Source organism: Schistocerca nitens, chromosome 9 (genome assembly GCF_023898315.1).
Source record: "Schistocerca nitens isolate TAMUIC-IGC-003100 chromosome 9, iqSchNite1.1, whole genome shotgun sequence".
Lineage (NCBI taxonomy): Eukaryota > Metazoa > Arthropoda > Insecta > Orthoptera > Acrididae > Schistocerca > Schistocerca nitens.
In genome coordinates this window covers 408,491,544-408,508,440 of record NC_064622.1, presented here as the reverse complement: position 1 = coordinate 408,508,440, position 16,897 = coordinate 408,491,544, and the positions used below count along the sequence as shown (strand labels likewise).

General features: G+C 41.8%; 1 protein-coding gene across 1 annotated transcript; it reads right to left on the bottom strand.

Annotated features, from left to right (window-relative positions):
• Positions 1-16,172: 16,172 nt before the first annotated feature.
• LOC126204277 (uncharacterized) lies at positions 16,173-16,670 on the bottom strand (the record flags this gene model as incomplete). The annotated part of the gene is made up of 1 exon (XM_049938665.1): positions 16,173-16,670. A coding segment is annotated over one exon (498 nt), but the record flags the coding sequence as incomplete, so codon positions are not given.
• Positions 16,671-16,897: the final 227 nt, after the last annotated feature.

Sequence of the window (16,897 nt, the reverse complement as noted above, 5' to 3'; positions counted from 1 at the left end):
GAGAACTTAAATTTTTCCGTGCGGGCCCTGATTTCTCTTATTTTATCGTAATGATCATTTCTCCCTATGTAGTTCGGTGCCAATAGAATGTTTTCGCAATCGGAGGAGAAAACTGGTGATTGAAATTTCATGAGAAATCCCGTCGGTACGAAAAACGCCTTTGTTTTAATGATTACCACTCCAATTCACGTATCATGTCTGTGACACTATCACCCCTATTTCGCGATAATACAAAACGAGCAGTCCTTCTTTGTACTTTTTCGATGTCATCCGTCAGTTCCACCTGATGCGGATCCCACACCGTTCAGCAATTCTCCAGAATAGGGCGGACAAGCGTGGTGTAAGCAGTCTCTGTTGCACCTTCTAAGTGTTCTGCCAATGAATCGCAGTCTTTTGTTTGCTCTACCCACAATATTATCTATATGATTGTCCCAATTTAGGTTATTTGTAATTCTAATCCATAAGTGTGTCGTTGAATTTACAGCCTTCAGATTTGTGTGACATATCACGTAATCGAAATTTAGCTGATTTCTTTTAGTACTCTTGTGAATAACATCAGACTTTTCCTTATTTAGGATCAATTACCACTTTTCGCACCATACAATTATCTTATCTAAATCATTTTGCAAGTCGTTTTGATCATCTGATGACTTTACAAGACAGTAAATGACAGCACCATCTGCAAACAATCTAAGACGGCTACTCAGATTGTCTCTTATGTCGCTAATATAGATCAGGAACAATAGAGGGCCTATAACACTTCCTTGGGGAACACCGGATAATACTTCTGTTTTACTCGATAACTTTCTGTCTATTACTACGAACTGTGACCTATCTCACAGGAAATCGCGAAACCAGTCGCACAACTGGGGCGATACTCCGTAGGCACGCAGTTTGGTTCGAAGACGCTTGCGAGGAACGGTGTCGAAAGCCGTCTGGAAATCTAAAAATGTGGAATCAATTTGACATCCCATGTCGATAGCACTTATTACTTCATGGGTATAAAGAGCTAGTCGTGTTTCACAAGAACGATATTTCCTGAAACCGTGATGACTATGTGTCAATAAATCGTTTTCTTCGGGGGTAATTCATGATGTTCGAATACAGTATATATTCAAAATCCATACTGCAAATCGACGATTGCTACAAAATCTCGTTCCTTCGTTTTTACATACATATTCAGAAAGATGATATCAGTTTCGGTAAAGTGAGCCGTGATGACCACGAGCATTTTGTACAGGTTTGCATTCCCTCTTCTGAATCAGAAATAAAAGTTAATAGCTCATGAAGCTGTAGAAAAAAAAAAGGTGGAACCTCATATGAGGTACTTCATACTTCTCTGCATTTACATTCATTAAATGAAATTGTACCTTGAGTAACCACAGACCATTCAGCAGCTCATTCAACATAACTTTTGTTTGTAACAGTCATAAATCTTTTTTAAATACTATCGGGTAGCTGCGATCTTCTATACCCGAACGGACAGCACATAACCGCTTGAATGAATATAAAAAAAACTCATACTAATCGCTATACACTGAAGATCATAAGGAAACAAGGTGAAAAAATCTATTACTGCGCTATCACAGTAATCCTGTTGTGAAAGACACACTACTGGTAATAAACCTCGAGCATGTCTGGAGGAATGACTTGCAGCAGCGCTGGCTTAGCATTGCAGAAATGATTTGCAAGTCTGTTGACTAATTGCGCAATCCGATTGTAGCGCTCTTGCCGGAGTATTTGCATCTGACAGCTCCTTTCCGTCACACCAGTCACCGATTCGTTCCAGCGCTGGCGCCGTTAACCGCTGGAGTCAGCCGTTCTTGTCCAGTAGCTGCCAGCCCAAGATGACGTGTTAAACGCAACAGCAGTTCGTCAACACCGTGTTAGGTGCAATCAACGTCCAGTGCCTCATCACTAGCGTTGTTATCAGCTGTTGGACAGTGTGTGCCTCCCGTAAACCTCTCCATGCAGTATAACCTTCAGCTACACGAGATTAAAAAAGATAAAAAAGTTCATGTTTTTTGGAAAGAATTTCATTTATTGGTCTACATCAGTGGTTGTCAAACTTTTTTTGCTCACGAGCCAATACTGACATTGCAGGGTTGGATCTCGGGCCGCATATACAGGGTGAGTCACCTAACGTTACCGCTGGATATATTTCGTAAACCACATCAAATACTGACGAACCGATTCCACAGACCGAACATGAGGAGAGGGGCTAGTGTAATTGTTTAATACAAACCATACAAAAATGCACGGAGGTATGTTTTTTAACACAAAGCTACGTTTTTTTTAACTGGATCCACGTTAGTTTTGTTAGCACATCTGAACATATGGACAAATACGTAATCAGTGCCGTTTGTTGCATTGTAAAATGTTAATTACATCCGGAGATATTGTAACTTAAAGTTGATGCCTGAAACCTCCGACGTTCAGTTGCGTGTTGTAACAAACACGGGCCACGGTCGGCGAGCAGCATCTGCAGGGACTTCTTTCTGTGGGGTACGTTAAAGGAGAATGTGTACCGTGATGTGCCTACAACCCCAGAGGATATGAAACAACGTATTGTGGCAGCCTGCGCGACATTACACCAGATGTACTGCGGGGTGTACGACATTCATTACGCCAGAGATTGCATTTGTGTGCAGCAAATGATGGCCACCACATTGAACATCTATTGGCCTGACATGTCGGGACACATTCTATTCCACTCCGTAAGTGAAAACGGAAACCACGTGTGTACGTGTACCTCACCCCTCATGGTAATGTACATGTGCGTCAGTGAAAAAGACCAATAAAAAGGTGTTAGCATGTGCACGTAATGTACTGTTCCAGTCTCTTCTGTACCTAAGGTCCATCACCGTTCCCTTTGGATCCCTACGTAATTCGGTGCTCTCCGATACACACGATCGAACAGCGGAGGAGTGGTACTCAAGCGTCAACTTTAGGTTACAATATCTCCGGATGTAATTAACATTTTACAATGCAACAAACGGCACTGATAACGTATTTGTTTATATGTTCAGATGTGCTAACAAAACTAACGGGGTTCCATTTAAGAAAACGTAGGTTTGCGTTAAAAAGCATACTTCCGTGCATTTTTGTATGGTTTGTGTTAACCAATTACACTAGCCCCTCTCCTCACGTTCGGTCTGTGGAATCGATTCGTCAGTATTTGATGTGGTTTACGAAATATATCCAGCGGTAATGTTAGGTGACTCACCCTGTATACCGATTTCATTAACAATATCTAACTTGCGCAAAGTAATTATTATGAGTTCTTCATTTGTGTGTCCGTAGTTGCTTTACAATTCCTGAGAGTATTTTCGATCCGTCGTTATAACTACAAGAAAACGCATGTTTTTTTCATGAGAAGTGTATCGATTTGTTGAGGTAAACCATGATCAGTGGTGGTGATTTCTGCTTTGTTTATTGCCTACTTCGGGAAATGCCCATATAGGCGAGAAAACAAAGCAGAAATCAGGAGCATTGATGATACTATACCTCATTAGAGCGGAAGGCGTCTGGTGAAACAAACGCGCATTTTCTTGTAGTTGTAACGAGAGAACGAAAATACCCTCACAAGGGAACCTCCCCATCGCACCCCCCTCAGATTTAGTTATACGTTGGCACAGTGGATAGGCCTTGAAAAACTGAACACAGATCAATCGAGAAAACAGGAAGAAGTTGTGTGGAACTACGAAAAAATAAGCAAAATATACGAACTGAGTAGTCCATGTGCAAGATAGGCAACATCACGGCTGATATAAACTCAGGAGCGCCGTGGTCCCGTGGTTAGCATGAGCAACTGCCGTGCGAGAGGTCCTTGGATCGAGTCTTCCCTTCCAGTGAAAACTATAATTTGTTTTTTCAGTTTATGTGACAAACTCTTATGTTTTCATCACTTTTTTGGGAGTGATTATCACATCCACAAGAAAACCGAAATCGGGTAAGGTAGAAGAATCAATTTTACCCATTCGCCAAGTGTACAAGTTAGGTGGGCCGACAACATATTCCTGTCATGTGACGCACATGCCGTCACCAGTGTCGTATAGAATATATCAGACTCGTTTTCCTGTGGAGGAATCGGTTGACCTATGACCTTGCGATCAAATGTTTGCGGTTCCCATTGGAGAGGCACGTCCTTTCGTCTACTAATCGCACGGTTTACCGGTGCGGTCGCAAAACACAGACACTAAACTTATTACAGTGAACAGAGGCGTTAATGAACGAACGGACAGATCATAACTTTGCGAAAATAAAGAAATTAAAATTTTCAATGGAGGTAAGAATTGAACCGAGGATCTCTCGTTCCGCATCTGCTCACGCTAACCACGGGACCACAGCGCTCCTGATTTCACGTTCGCCTTGAAGTTGCATATCTTGCGCATGGACTACTCAGTTTGTATATTTTGCTTATTTTTTCATAGTTCCACACAACTTTTTCCTGTTTTCTCGATTGATCTGTGTTCAGTTTTTCAAGGCCTATCCAGTGTGCCAACTTATATCTAAATCTGAGGGGGGTGCGATGGGGAGGTTCCCTTGTCAGTAATTATTGTGGCCGGCCGCGGTGGTCTCGCGGTTCTAGGCGCGCAGTCAGGAACCGTGCGACTGCTACGGCCGCAGGTTCGAATCCTGCCTCGGGCATGGATGTGTGCGATGTCCTTAGATTAGTTAGGTTTAAGTAGTTCTGAGTTCTAGGGGACTGATGACCACAGCAGTTGAGTCCCATAGTGCTCAGAGCCATTTTTTTAATTATTATGAGCCCCCAATAGCTAAAGTAAGAACACGGTAAACTGTCCGCGGGGATCCAAGTACTGCTCGTTAAACGTTGTCTCTATTCAGAACACTTCGTGTCGACTATTCGCTGTCTCACTCTGTTGCCGCCCTGTGCGAGCCCAGAGTTGTAACACTGTAACCGCCCGACGAAGTGTATTGTGTTGTCTTGTACGAACGGATGATTAACTGATTAACATCAGTAATTTTACTGCAATTTGAGCGCATTTTGCATAGTGAGACATGATGACAAGTGTTTATTATACGCTTCGGATGCCATTTTCCTTCTATTCATTGCGTTCTATAATAACAACCTTAATTTCATATTTCTTGATACAAATATGTATCACATTTGAAGACAACCGTCTCTTTAATTCGCATTCACAAATCCATTTAAATTTTGTTTAAAATTTATACTTTTGCAGCTGATCGGTATGACGCCCCAAAACCCACGAATTGCCAGTACTGGAAGACAAAAAATAAAACTTTCCCTCTCTCTAGCTCCCCAGCGACCGCGCTACTTAATCCTCTGCCGCTGAGGTAAGCGGTCACATTTACTAAGTTTATGGCCGAATTCGCTTCAGTTTAAAAAAAGCGTATAAAAATTAAGTATGTCCCCGAAAGTATTTAAATTTGTTACTGAGAAGGAAAATTGCACTCTTAAGAAGCTCTTAACGTTATTTGACTCTTTTGATTTGCTATTAGTTCATAGATGCATATTACTACAAATGCGGCTCATATTTTTATAAAATACAACATAGACTCGCTGGCCGCACAAATAATTAATTCGGGCAACAGTTTTACGACTGTCTACATAAATGTCATTCCCTTCAAAATACGAGTAGTTCCCATTATGCATTGCCACCGCTATTTTCCTGTCCCTGAAACACTTGTGGAATAAGAGCTTTGGGATAGCTTTTAGTCCTCTTCGTGATACTTTCTTAATCTCATCCATGCTTGTAAAACAACGGTCTGTAAGGTTTTCTTTCTTTTCGGGAATAGAAAAAAGTCAAATGGGTCCATACACAGCGAATATGGACGTTGGTCATCGTTACAGTAATGTTTTTGGCCACAAGGTGACGAATAGTCAACGAAGTGACAGCTTATGCAGTTTTGTGTTATCACGTTGTAAATTCCGTTTTATTTATTTTCTTCGCGCAAATGGCGGTGAAACTGTAAGTAAACTCCTTGTTGATCGTTCGACTTCGCGCCTAGAAATTGTCGTAGGTTACACTGTTAAAACCGAAGAACCCAGTGAACATAATCTTCTCACCTGGCCGCACTTGTTGAGTTTTTCGTTCTCGTAGAGACAGAATGCTTCCAGCAGGAGGCTTAAGTCTAATTTTCGATGTTATATCCGTTCCTTCACCTGTTACGACACGCTTCTCTGGTTCTGCGGCGTAGTTGACTTCTCTAGCGACTCCAGGGCAACTTGCACTCACCGCTGTTCTTTTTCGAAATTAAAAAAAATTGCTGTCACACGTTTCATGCTTAAGACACTAGATAAAACTGTGACTATGGCTAAGTTTATATACTTACATCATTGGCGATTTCTCAGACTGTGATTCGGTTATCGTTCATAATCTTTTCTTTCCTTTCTTTATGATTTCATTGGCTGATTATCTGCTAGGGCATCCAGGACGTTCGTCATGCTCTACAATTTTACGGTGTAATGCACCAAACGTCTTCAGCTCGAAAAAGCGCATCACTTGTTAATATCGCCTCAACTTACTATCGACTTTAATGCGTTGAGTCAATAAAAAGTTTGTTAAGAGGTTTGTATTTTTGTGTTGAGATGTAGATATGTGACACCTAATCTTCGAGAAAAGCTATGTTCTGTTATGTCATCGAGTTTGCAAAGCCCAGCCAACTGTTACATCGCGGCGTGCGGCAAAGATGACAACTAAGGCGAAGCTGGTCACTAAAAAACCTCCGCTGGCGACTGCTAACTTATTGTTAAAGAGAGAATTAGCGCGATATGTTTGTTTGCAGAAAATAGTTCTTGGCTTGTCCTTTAAGAATCTGAGTTCAGTATCTGAGTGTTGTTCGAGTATTGAGCCTCGAGAGAGATTATCTCAGGAGTGTGATGAAATAAGCTCACACGTACGATACGTGAATTTTTCTGCAACGAAAAGTGTGTTCAAAGCAGTTCTAAATAGTTTAGAAAGATATTTTGCAAATATTATCGGCTTGCGTAGGAAATATTTCGCCGATTTTGGTAGAGTGTAGACTCGCCAGGTGTAGAAAAAGATCCGATTTATTGAAGAGTGAGGTTAGTTTCCACTATTTCTTATTAATGGTGCGTTGTGTTGCTTAGTGGCCATGCGTTTCAATATTTTTGGGAGATTTTCCGTTGGATGGCGTGTGTGAAGACACGTATTCACGAGAAATCGTTTAGCTATTTTGTGATTGAGGATTACAGCATGTACTAAGGGACAGTAGCGTTGCATTGTATTATTGTGGTTGTAAAGGTGTACGCAGGCTCTGAGGAATAGTGCCTTAGCGATATTTGGTTAGGATTTATTGTGTGACTATGGTGTGAGCGCCGTAATATAGTAAATTCCGGAAATCTCGTTCGAAGCACTCAATGTGTAGTCTATACCAAAAAAAAAAAAAAAAAAAAAAAACGGCCGTCTTACGTAATATTTATTGAGAAACAATCGGAAGCTTATTGAGAATTGGATAGGTTTTCCACTTGTCCCTAGACGACAAATCAAGAGCAACTTATTACAGATCACGCTAAATCTCTCTAAAAGAGATTATCGTATGCTGTTTTTCTTAATTTTAACTATTAGGGGTCGCGGTAGTCAACGCCTGAAGTTGAGCTTTCTTTGATAATTTATAGTTAATATAGGTGATAACTGATAAGTCCCATGACACTTAGGTAACTTTCTTTTCTTTTTCCTTTTTACATTTCGCTTAGTGGGATTTTGAATAGAGAACCAACCCTCTTAAAGCGTAAAGTGAAACGCTGACTTGTACCTGTAACCGAACTAATGGTAGGAAATAAAGGATTAACAGTTTTAAACTGAAAAAGTCAATACCCGACTTGTCCTTTATCCCTAAACTATTCAAAGAAAAATATTCAAAAGTTTATTTCAAAGCAGACTAATAACTCGAATATCTATTCGTATCAAAGTAAATCCAAAGGCCAATAAAGTAAAAAACACGCATATTATTGAAAGCAAAGTTCAAAGGAATTAAAACCGTAAAGAGAAGAATAATATTTTTCAGTAAATAACTTGCAACGAAAAGAAAGTTAATTAATCTTTATCCAAGCGTGGAAAGCAAGTTTACGGTTTATTGAATAGTGTTTAATTATAAATGAAAAGTTATTCCATTTAATTCTGAAGGGTTGAGATTGACGAAATAGTTTATTACGATAAAATTTCAATAGAGTCATGGATATTACTGTAGCAGGTGATACCTACAGAGGTTCTCGCTGATCGACAAGGAAAGATAAACAATATTAAATTGTATCTTTGTCTTGCGAACGTATTCCCCAATTTACGTAAAAATTTATAACGGTCACACGGATTGCTAGTACGGGGTGACAGTTATTGAACTATATGAAAAAAAAAAGAATACTAGCTACAAAGTAGGGCGTGCACACACTTTATTCAACAAGTAAATGTCAATACAGATATTCGGATTCAGGTTATGACATGTTCGATATGCCTGCCATCAATGGCGATGCTGTGGCGCAGACGAATAGCGAAATTATGCATGATCAGCTGAAGTGTCGGAACATCGATGCTGTCGATGACCTCCTGAATGGCTGTTTTCAGCTCAGCAATGGTTTTGAGGTTATTGCTGTACATCTTGTTTTTTTATATAGCCCCACAAAAAAGAGTCGCATGTGTTCAGATCGGGAGAATATGGTGACTGACCAATAGAGGCGCATGCCAGTGGCCTCTGTGTAGCCCAGAGCCAGAATGTGGTCCCTAGAGTGCTCCTCCAGGACATCAAACACTCTGTTTCGATGTGGTCGAGCTCCGCCTTGCATGAACCACATATTGTCGAAATCTGTGGCACTCTGGATAATGTAGATGAAATCATCTTCCAAAACTTTCATGTACTGTTCGGTAGTCACCGTGCTGTCAAGGAATATCGCACCGATTATTCCGTGACTGGACACTGCACACCACACAGTCACCCATTGAGGCTGAAGAGACTTCTCGTTAGAGAAAAGCGGATTCTCAGTCCCCCAAATGTGCCAGTTCTGAATATTTACGAATCCATCAAAATGAAAGCTGGCTTCGTCGTTAAACCAACTTACTACTTCCCATCATGCCCCACGGCTAACCGTACAGTTTGAGCGTCCTAGCGGAAACCGTTCAGATTTTATTTCGTATAGTTCAATAATTGTCAACCTGAATAAATGATTGTACGTTGAAGCATTAAAAGGGGAGCAACTACAGGAGGCAACGGATGTATATAACGTATTCATCAATTATAAATAGGAAAACTGTCATTTCTGATTATCTATGTTGTCGAGAAAGTGTTTAGTTTTGTAGTCAGAGTACACAGAGTAAGCTTCGCTACAGGTTGCTGTTATTGGTAAAATAAGTATACCATTCCTACTCCCCATACACTCTCGCACTTAATATTTTTCTGGTGATTGATTCTAGCTTTGGTGGTAGTTTATCTTTCGAACCCAGTGAAGCCTGATTGTCACATGCATTGTTGTAATTAATATGCAGATAGCTACCACTGACCGCATTATACCACGAAAAGTGTCGTAACAAGCTGTAATCTGATTTATAGCGTGAGAAGTTGAATATTACATCTTGGGTGACGTCATTGCGTCAGTACAGACCATTATTTCAAGTCACGCAGATTACGCAGATGAGTGTAAGCAAGTCTTCAATACAAGTTATTGTAGTATTGAAACTTCCTGGCACATTAAAAGTGTGTGCCGGACCGAGTCTCGAACTCGGGACCTTTGCCTTTCGCGGGGAAGTGCTCTAGTATTATCTCTTCCTCTACAGTTTTTACCCCTGCAAAGTCGAAAATCCTTGATTTAATAAAGGCAACATTTACATCTATAAACCTATGCCGCACTTTATACTGTTCTTGCAGAAAAAATTTGATAAAAACCCTGTGAACCTTTTTAATGCAAAATAAATAACCGCCAATATTACCAAAACACATGTAACCTTTTTTACAGTTGACCACAGAATGTACATCTGATATGCTAAAACTGTGTTTCTACTATTTATACCTGTTCAACATCGCGTAAGTCGGACTAATGCATACTCGAAAATACAGAATTCGTGTTACTTTTCGAACACACTTCGTACGCATTCATGTTGCTCCTATATGTTTTCTAATCATCTACCTTCTTCCATTAGTTTATCGTCTTGGTCTTTTCTTATTTCTTGTAATTCACCAAAGAATCTACCATCAGTTCACTCAACCAGCATCCATTTTATTTAAGTCATAATGCCATGCACTTCATTCTGCTGACTGACGCATTAGTTTGTTTCCCATCCTGCCCTTGCAAATGTAGACATGCAAATCTCATCTTCTCTCTGAGTAGCCAAATGTAGACTGACTGTGTAGATGTTGCGGCATCCGTCGATTCTTCTTTAAAAGACCGAAGGCTGCGATAGGGGTGATAGAAATTGCGAGGGCAGTTCAATAAGTAATGCAACACTTTTTTTCTGAAACAGGGGATGTTTTATTCAGCATTGAAATATACCTGGTTATTCCCCAATCTTTTAGCTACACAACACTATTTTTCAACGTAATCTCCATTCAATGCTACGGCCTTACGCCACCTTGAAATGAGGGCCTGTATGCCTGCACGGTACCATTCCACTGGTCGATGTCGGAGCCAACGTCGTACTGCATCAATAACTTCTTCATCATCCGCGTAGTGCCTCCCACGGATTGCGTCCTTCATTGGGCCAAACATATGGAAATCCGACGGTACGAGATCGGGGCTGTAGGGTGCATGAGGAAGAACAGTCCACTGAAGTTTTGTGAGCTCCTCTGGGGTGCGAAGACTTGTGTGAGGTCTTGCGTTGTCATGAAGAAGGAGAAGTTCGTTCAGATTTTTGTGCCTACGAACACGCTGAAGTCGTTTCTTCAATTTCTGAAGAGTAGCACAATACACTTCAGAGTTGATCGTTTGACCATGGGGAAGGACATCGAACAGAATAACCCCTTCAGCGTCCCAGAATGTAACCATGACTTTACCGGCTGAGGGTATGGCTTTAAACTTTTTCTTGGTAGGGGAGTGGGTGTGGCGCCACTCCATTGATTGCCGTTTTGTTTCAGGTTCGAAGTGATGAACCCATGTTTCATCGCCTGCAACAATCTTTGACAAGAAATTGTCACCCTCAGCCACATGACGAGCAAGCAATTCCGCACAGATGGTTCTCCTTTGCTCTTTATGGTGTTCGGTTAGACAACGAGGGACCCAGCGGGAACAAACCTTTGAATATCCCAACTGGTGAACAATTGTGACAGCACTACCAACAGAGATGTCAAGTTGAGCACTGAGTTGTTTGATGGTGATCCATCGATCATCTCGAACGAGTGTGTTCGCACGCTCCGCCATTGCAGGAGTCACAGCTGTGCACGGCCGGCCCGCACGCGGGAGATCAGACAGTCTTGCTTGACCTTGCGGCGATGTTGACACACGCTTTGCCCAATGACTCACCGTGCTTTTGTCCACTGCCAGATGACCGTAGACATTCTGCAAGCGCCTATGAATATCTGAGATGCCCTGGTTTTCCACCAAAAGAAACTCGATCACTGCCCGTTGTTTGCAACGCACATCCGTTACAGACGCCATTTTAACAGCTCCGCACAGTGCTGCCACCTGTCGGAAGTCAATGAAACTATACGAGACGAAGCGGGAATGTTTGAAATTCCACAAGAAATTTCCGGTTTTTTCAACCAAAATTGGCCGAGAAAAAAAATGTGTTGCATTACTTATTGAACTGCCCTCGTAAAATGGTTGTCTGAGTTATGATTCCGGATTAACAGGTACACAGGATCTTACCTGATAATCTTCTGCTGTCTGGACAGTGGCCAGCATAGGACCTCATCTCCTCTAGCATATTTTCATAAACACCCACATGGAAATGCGAGGAAAATATCGAATACTATACACACAGGAATAGGACAAACCTAACACAGAAAATTATTTCCGCAGGATAAGATAAAGGTGGTAGTTTGCAATATGAACGAGAGTTCTGTTAACTTGTCCAGCCTGCATTCGGGAGGACGACGGTTCAATCCCGTCTCCGGCCATCCTGATTTAGGTTTTCCGTGATTTCCCTAAATCGTTTCAGGCAAATTCCGGGATGGTTCCTTTGAAAGGGCACGGCCGATTTCCTTCCCAATCCTTCCCCAACCCGAGCTTGCGCTCCGTCTCTAATGACCTCGTTGTCGACGGGACGTTAAACACTAACCACCAACGAACTTGTCCAGCCCTTGATCAGAGAGAGTATGTGCACGCTGAGAGATAAATTGTAATGCGTGTTACGGACGAGATAGAATAAACTGAAGCCCCGGCAGGGGTCGTACAAGGCACTATGGTGCAAGCATAGCTTTGTCGCACTTACCGGGCGGTATGGATACCGTTGCCTTTCTGATGGTTCACGACCAAAATGATCGTTGTTTTATTGTCTTTAATGCGAAACAGTACTAACCAGAGTTGTAAGATCCATGGCAGCTACTGAGAACAAAACCAAGCACGAATACATACAAACAGCGGCAACATCTGCACTACTGAACTCCACGGATCTGATATAACCAATCGTTGCAAGAGAGCAAGAGAGACCCTCTACAGTCAGTTTTGTTACTGACAAGGGAACCTCCCCATCGCACCCCCCTCAGAGTTAGTTACAAGTTGACACAGTGGATAGGCCTTGAAAAACTGAACACAGATCAATTGAGAAAACAGGAAGAAGCTGTGTGGAACTGTGAAAAAATAACCAAAAATACAAACTGAGTAGTTTGTGGCACGATAGGCAACATCAAGGACGCCGGAAACGCATGAGCGCCGTGGTCTCGTGGTAACGTGAGCAGCTGCGGAACGAAAGGTCCTTGGTTCAAATCTTCCATCGAGTGAAAAGTTTAATTTTTTATTTTCAGTTTATGTGACAAACTCTTATGTTTTCATCACTTTTTTGGGAGTGATTATCACATTCACAAGAAAACCTAAATCGGGTAAAGTGGTGGTCGTGGTGGTGGTGGTTAGTGTTTAACGTCCCGTCGACAACGAGGTCATTAGAGACGGAGCGCAAGCTCGGGTTAGGGAAGGAAATCGGTCGTGCCCTTTCAAAGGAACCACCCCGGCATTTGCCTGAAACGATTTAGGGAAATCACGGAAAACCTAAATCAGGATGGCCGGAGACGGGATTGAACCGTCGTCCTCCAGAATGCGAGTCCAGTGTGCTAACCACTGCGCCACCTCGCTCGATCGGGCAAGGTAGAAGAATCTTTTTACCCATTCGCCAAGTGTACAAGTTAGGTGGGTCGACAACATATTCCTGTCATGTGACGCACATGCCGTCACCAGTGTCGTATAGAATATATCAAATGTGTTTTCCTGTGGAGGAATCGGTTGACCTATGACCTTGCTATCAAATGTTTTCGGTTCCCATTGGAGAGGCACGTCCTTTCGTCTACTAATCGCACGGTTTTGCGATGCGGTCGCAAAACACAGACACTAAACTTATTACAGTGAACAGAGACGTCAATTAACGAACGGACAGATAATAACTATGCAAAAATAAAGAAAGTAAAATTTTTACTTGATGGGGAGACTTGAACCAAGGACCTCTCCTTCTGCAGCTCCTCACGCTACCACGAGACCACGGCGCTCGTGTGCTAACTGTCTCCATGATATTGCCTATGTCGCCCATGGGCTACTCAGTTTGTATATTTTGCGTATTTTTTCACAGTTCCATACAACTTCTTCCTGTTTTCTCAATTGATCTGTGTTCAGTTTATCAAGGCCTATCCACTGTGCCAACTTATAACTAAATCTGAGGGGGGTGCGATGGGGAGGTTCCCTTGTGAGAATACCGCAACTCATTAAACGTCCGTCGGCAGAAAGAGGAGCTCATAGTCAGCCTTGCCAGAGTGAAGGTTAAGTTTTGTTCCGACCCACAAGGCCTGGTCTCGCGGTTCCGAAGTTGGGTCCGCTGGAGTGGCGATGACTCACCAAAGAGGAGAGAGAGACTGGTGTCTGTCATCCGGAAACAAGCTGTGGTCTAGAATTCAAAATAACAGTTCGAACAGCCTTTCTGGCTGTTCACCATATTGCAAATTACTGGGAATATTTAAAACAAGGCTCAGAAAGTTACTCCGCACCTAAGAGCCAACTGACCTCTGGTTAGGCAAGCCCATGGTGATATCTGATTGACGGGGAAAATTTGTTTGATATGGTTTAAATGATGATTAATTTCATATACTTTCTCAATACTAATCGGATCGACCTTTGTGATGTATCAAATGATCCGTAAATTTGCGTGTAGTCTGAATCTATCTTCAGAAAAGTTAAATGTATTTTGTTTAACCCTGGTGGCAGTTGTTCTTATTAGACGCCTCGAGGTGGGAGAGAGAAACGTCTCTACAACTGCTTTAAAAGTTCATGTGTCAGTGCTTTACGTCCAAGTCGCTAACACATGATTCTACGCATACCTTTTGAAACAGACAGGAAGATTCGTTCAGAAAACTCAGTTCAGTTTGTGAAAGCACTTTCTCTGTCTTTACCTATCTGTTTCTGTTACATTCCACACAGTCATTACCTTCGAGTGTCCCAAACAGAAAAAGTCATCAGGTGAATCTGTGATTTTACGAGTATTGGAACTTAAATATTGACAACACTGCTGTGGAGACACTATGCAATGGTATCTACTATTGTTGCTGATAGCACACGTTGTTGACAAATCCTACCTTACCTCCGAGCAAATGGACTCGCCCTTCCCACGTCACCGGCGTGCGCACAAGGGAAACACAGTGACTTATGAGCGAGCGGTCTAACGTAACGGTGTCACTATGTTTTCGAAACAGGAACAACAGAGTTGGATCAAGACTGAATGTTCCAGAGGTCGTACAGCAGGACAGTCTCGTCAATTATCTTAATTACCTAAAAAAACAGTGAAATATGCAAGCACTTATGGCCTAAAACTTACATAAATGTGACCTTAAAAAATAAATTACGACTCAATAGAAGTTTATTTAAAACATTCTTGTTTGTTTATTTAATTTTTTATTCACCATAAAGTAATACAAAATTCACTTCTCAAAATACAGGGTGATTCAAAAAGAATACCAGAACTTTAGGAATTTAAAACTCTGCAACGACATAAGGCAGAGCTAAGCACTATCTGTCGGCGAATTAAGGGAGCTATAAAGTTTCATTTAGTTGTACATTTGTTCGCTTGAGGCGCTGTTGACTAGGCGTCAGCGTCAGTTGATACTAAGATGGCGACCGCTCAACAGAAAGCTTTTTGTGTTATTGAGTACGGCAGAAGTGAATCGAAAGTCAACCGTCACAATGTCTGTATATGGGGCACTGAGAATCCGCGGGAAACAACTCAGTATGAACGTGACTCGCCTAAGGTGAACGTTTTCTGTGCCATTTCAGCCAATAAAGTTTTTGGTCCCTTTTTCTTCGAAGGTGCTACTGTAACTGGACGACAGTATCTGGAGATGTTAGAGAATTGGCTGTTCCCTCAGCTCGAACAAGAAGCACAACAATTCATATTTCAGCAGGATGGAGCGCCACCACATTGGCACTTATCTGTCCGTAACTACCTGAACGTCAACTACCCGAGGCGATGGATCGGCCGCCAGGCAGCCCGTGACAGAGCACTTCATCACTGGCCTCCAAGAAGCCCTGATCTTACCCCCTGCGATTTTTTCTTATGGGGGTATGTTAAGGATATGGTGTTTCGGCCACCTCTCCCAGCCACCATTGATGATTTGAAACGAGAAATAACAGCAGCTATCCAAACTGTTACGCCTGATATGCTACAGAGAGTGTGGAACGAGTTGGAGTATCGGGTTGATATTGCTCGAGTGTCTGGAGGGGGCCATATTGAACATCTCTGAACTTGTTTTTGAGTGAAAAAAACCTTTTTAAATACTCTTTGTAATGATGTATAACAGAAGGTTATATTATGTTTCTTTCATTAAATACACATTTTTAAAGTCGTGGTATTCTTTTTGAATCACCCTGTATTATAAGTATAGTTCTTTCTTTCTGTAGGGTTTGTGGCTAATTTGCACCTATTTTTTGAATGTCTGAATGTTTTATTTTCTAAATACAAAGTCCAGTAAAAAGATCATCTATTGAAACAGTAAAACAATGTTTTTATTTCTACATAGTATTTAAAGCGTTTCACATAATTCAATACCGTATGTCAATCTTCAGTATCTGCTAAGTTGCAGTGGATCACAAGGTGCATTTTCAGGTTTTCCATTGTCAAAGATCTACGGTTGTCGCTGAGGATAGTTTTGTACCTGGAAAAGCTCCTCTCTACTTTACAAGACGTCACTGGAGCGTATTTGAAGGCAGCCAGGTCACTGGAGTTAAGCTTTGTTTCAGTGTCTTCAAATGTTGCGGCATTCCCTGAAACACTAATACTAATTTTGCACAGTGTAGAATATCCAGCATTCCGTTGGAGAACACTTTGAAATTTGGTTTTCACTTTGTCAGACACATGACCACGAGCCCGACCCAACGCACTCTGCACATGTTGCACAATACTCAGGGCCTCACATAGCTGAGTGCCAACAGCTTCCAGTAGTTTGATGGCTTTTGATATCACTGAAAAATTGGCGTTGATGAATGCAAAGTTTAGAGACAATGTATCTGTAAAAACTTCTTTCACAATTTTGATAGCACTTGATTCATCGCTATCAAGCTCACAGATTATTTGGGTGTAGTTGGTGCAGTAATACTCAGCAGCATTAAGCCAAGAACCCCATCATGTAAGAACAAATTTAGGTGGGAGGGGCGTTGAAGGTACTTGTTCCTTGAATTTCTGCACCCGTAGCGGAGCCTTCACATAAATTTTCTTGCCACAGGAAATTAATTTGTCCACGACAGGTAATTTGATCGTACGTCTTCGGCAACTCTGTGCAA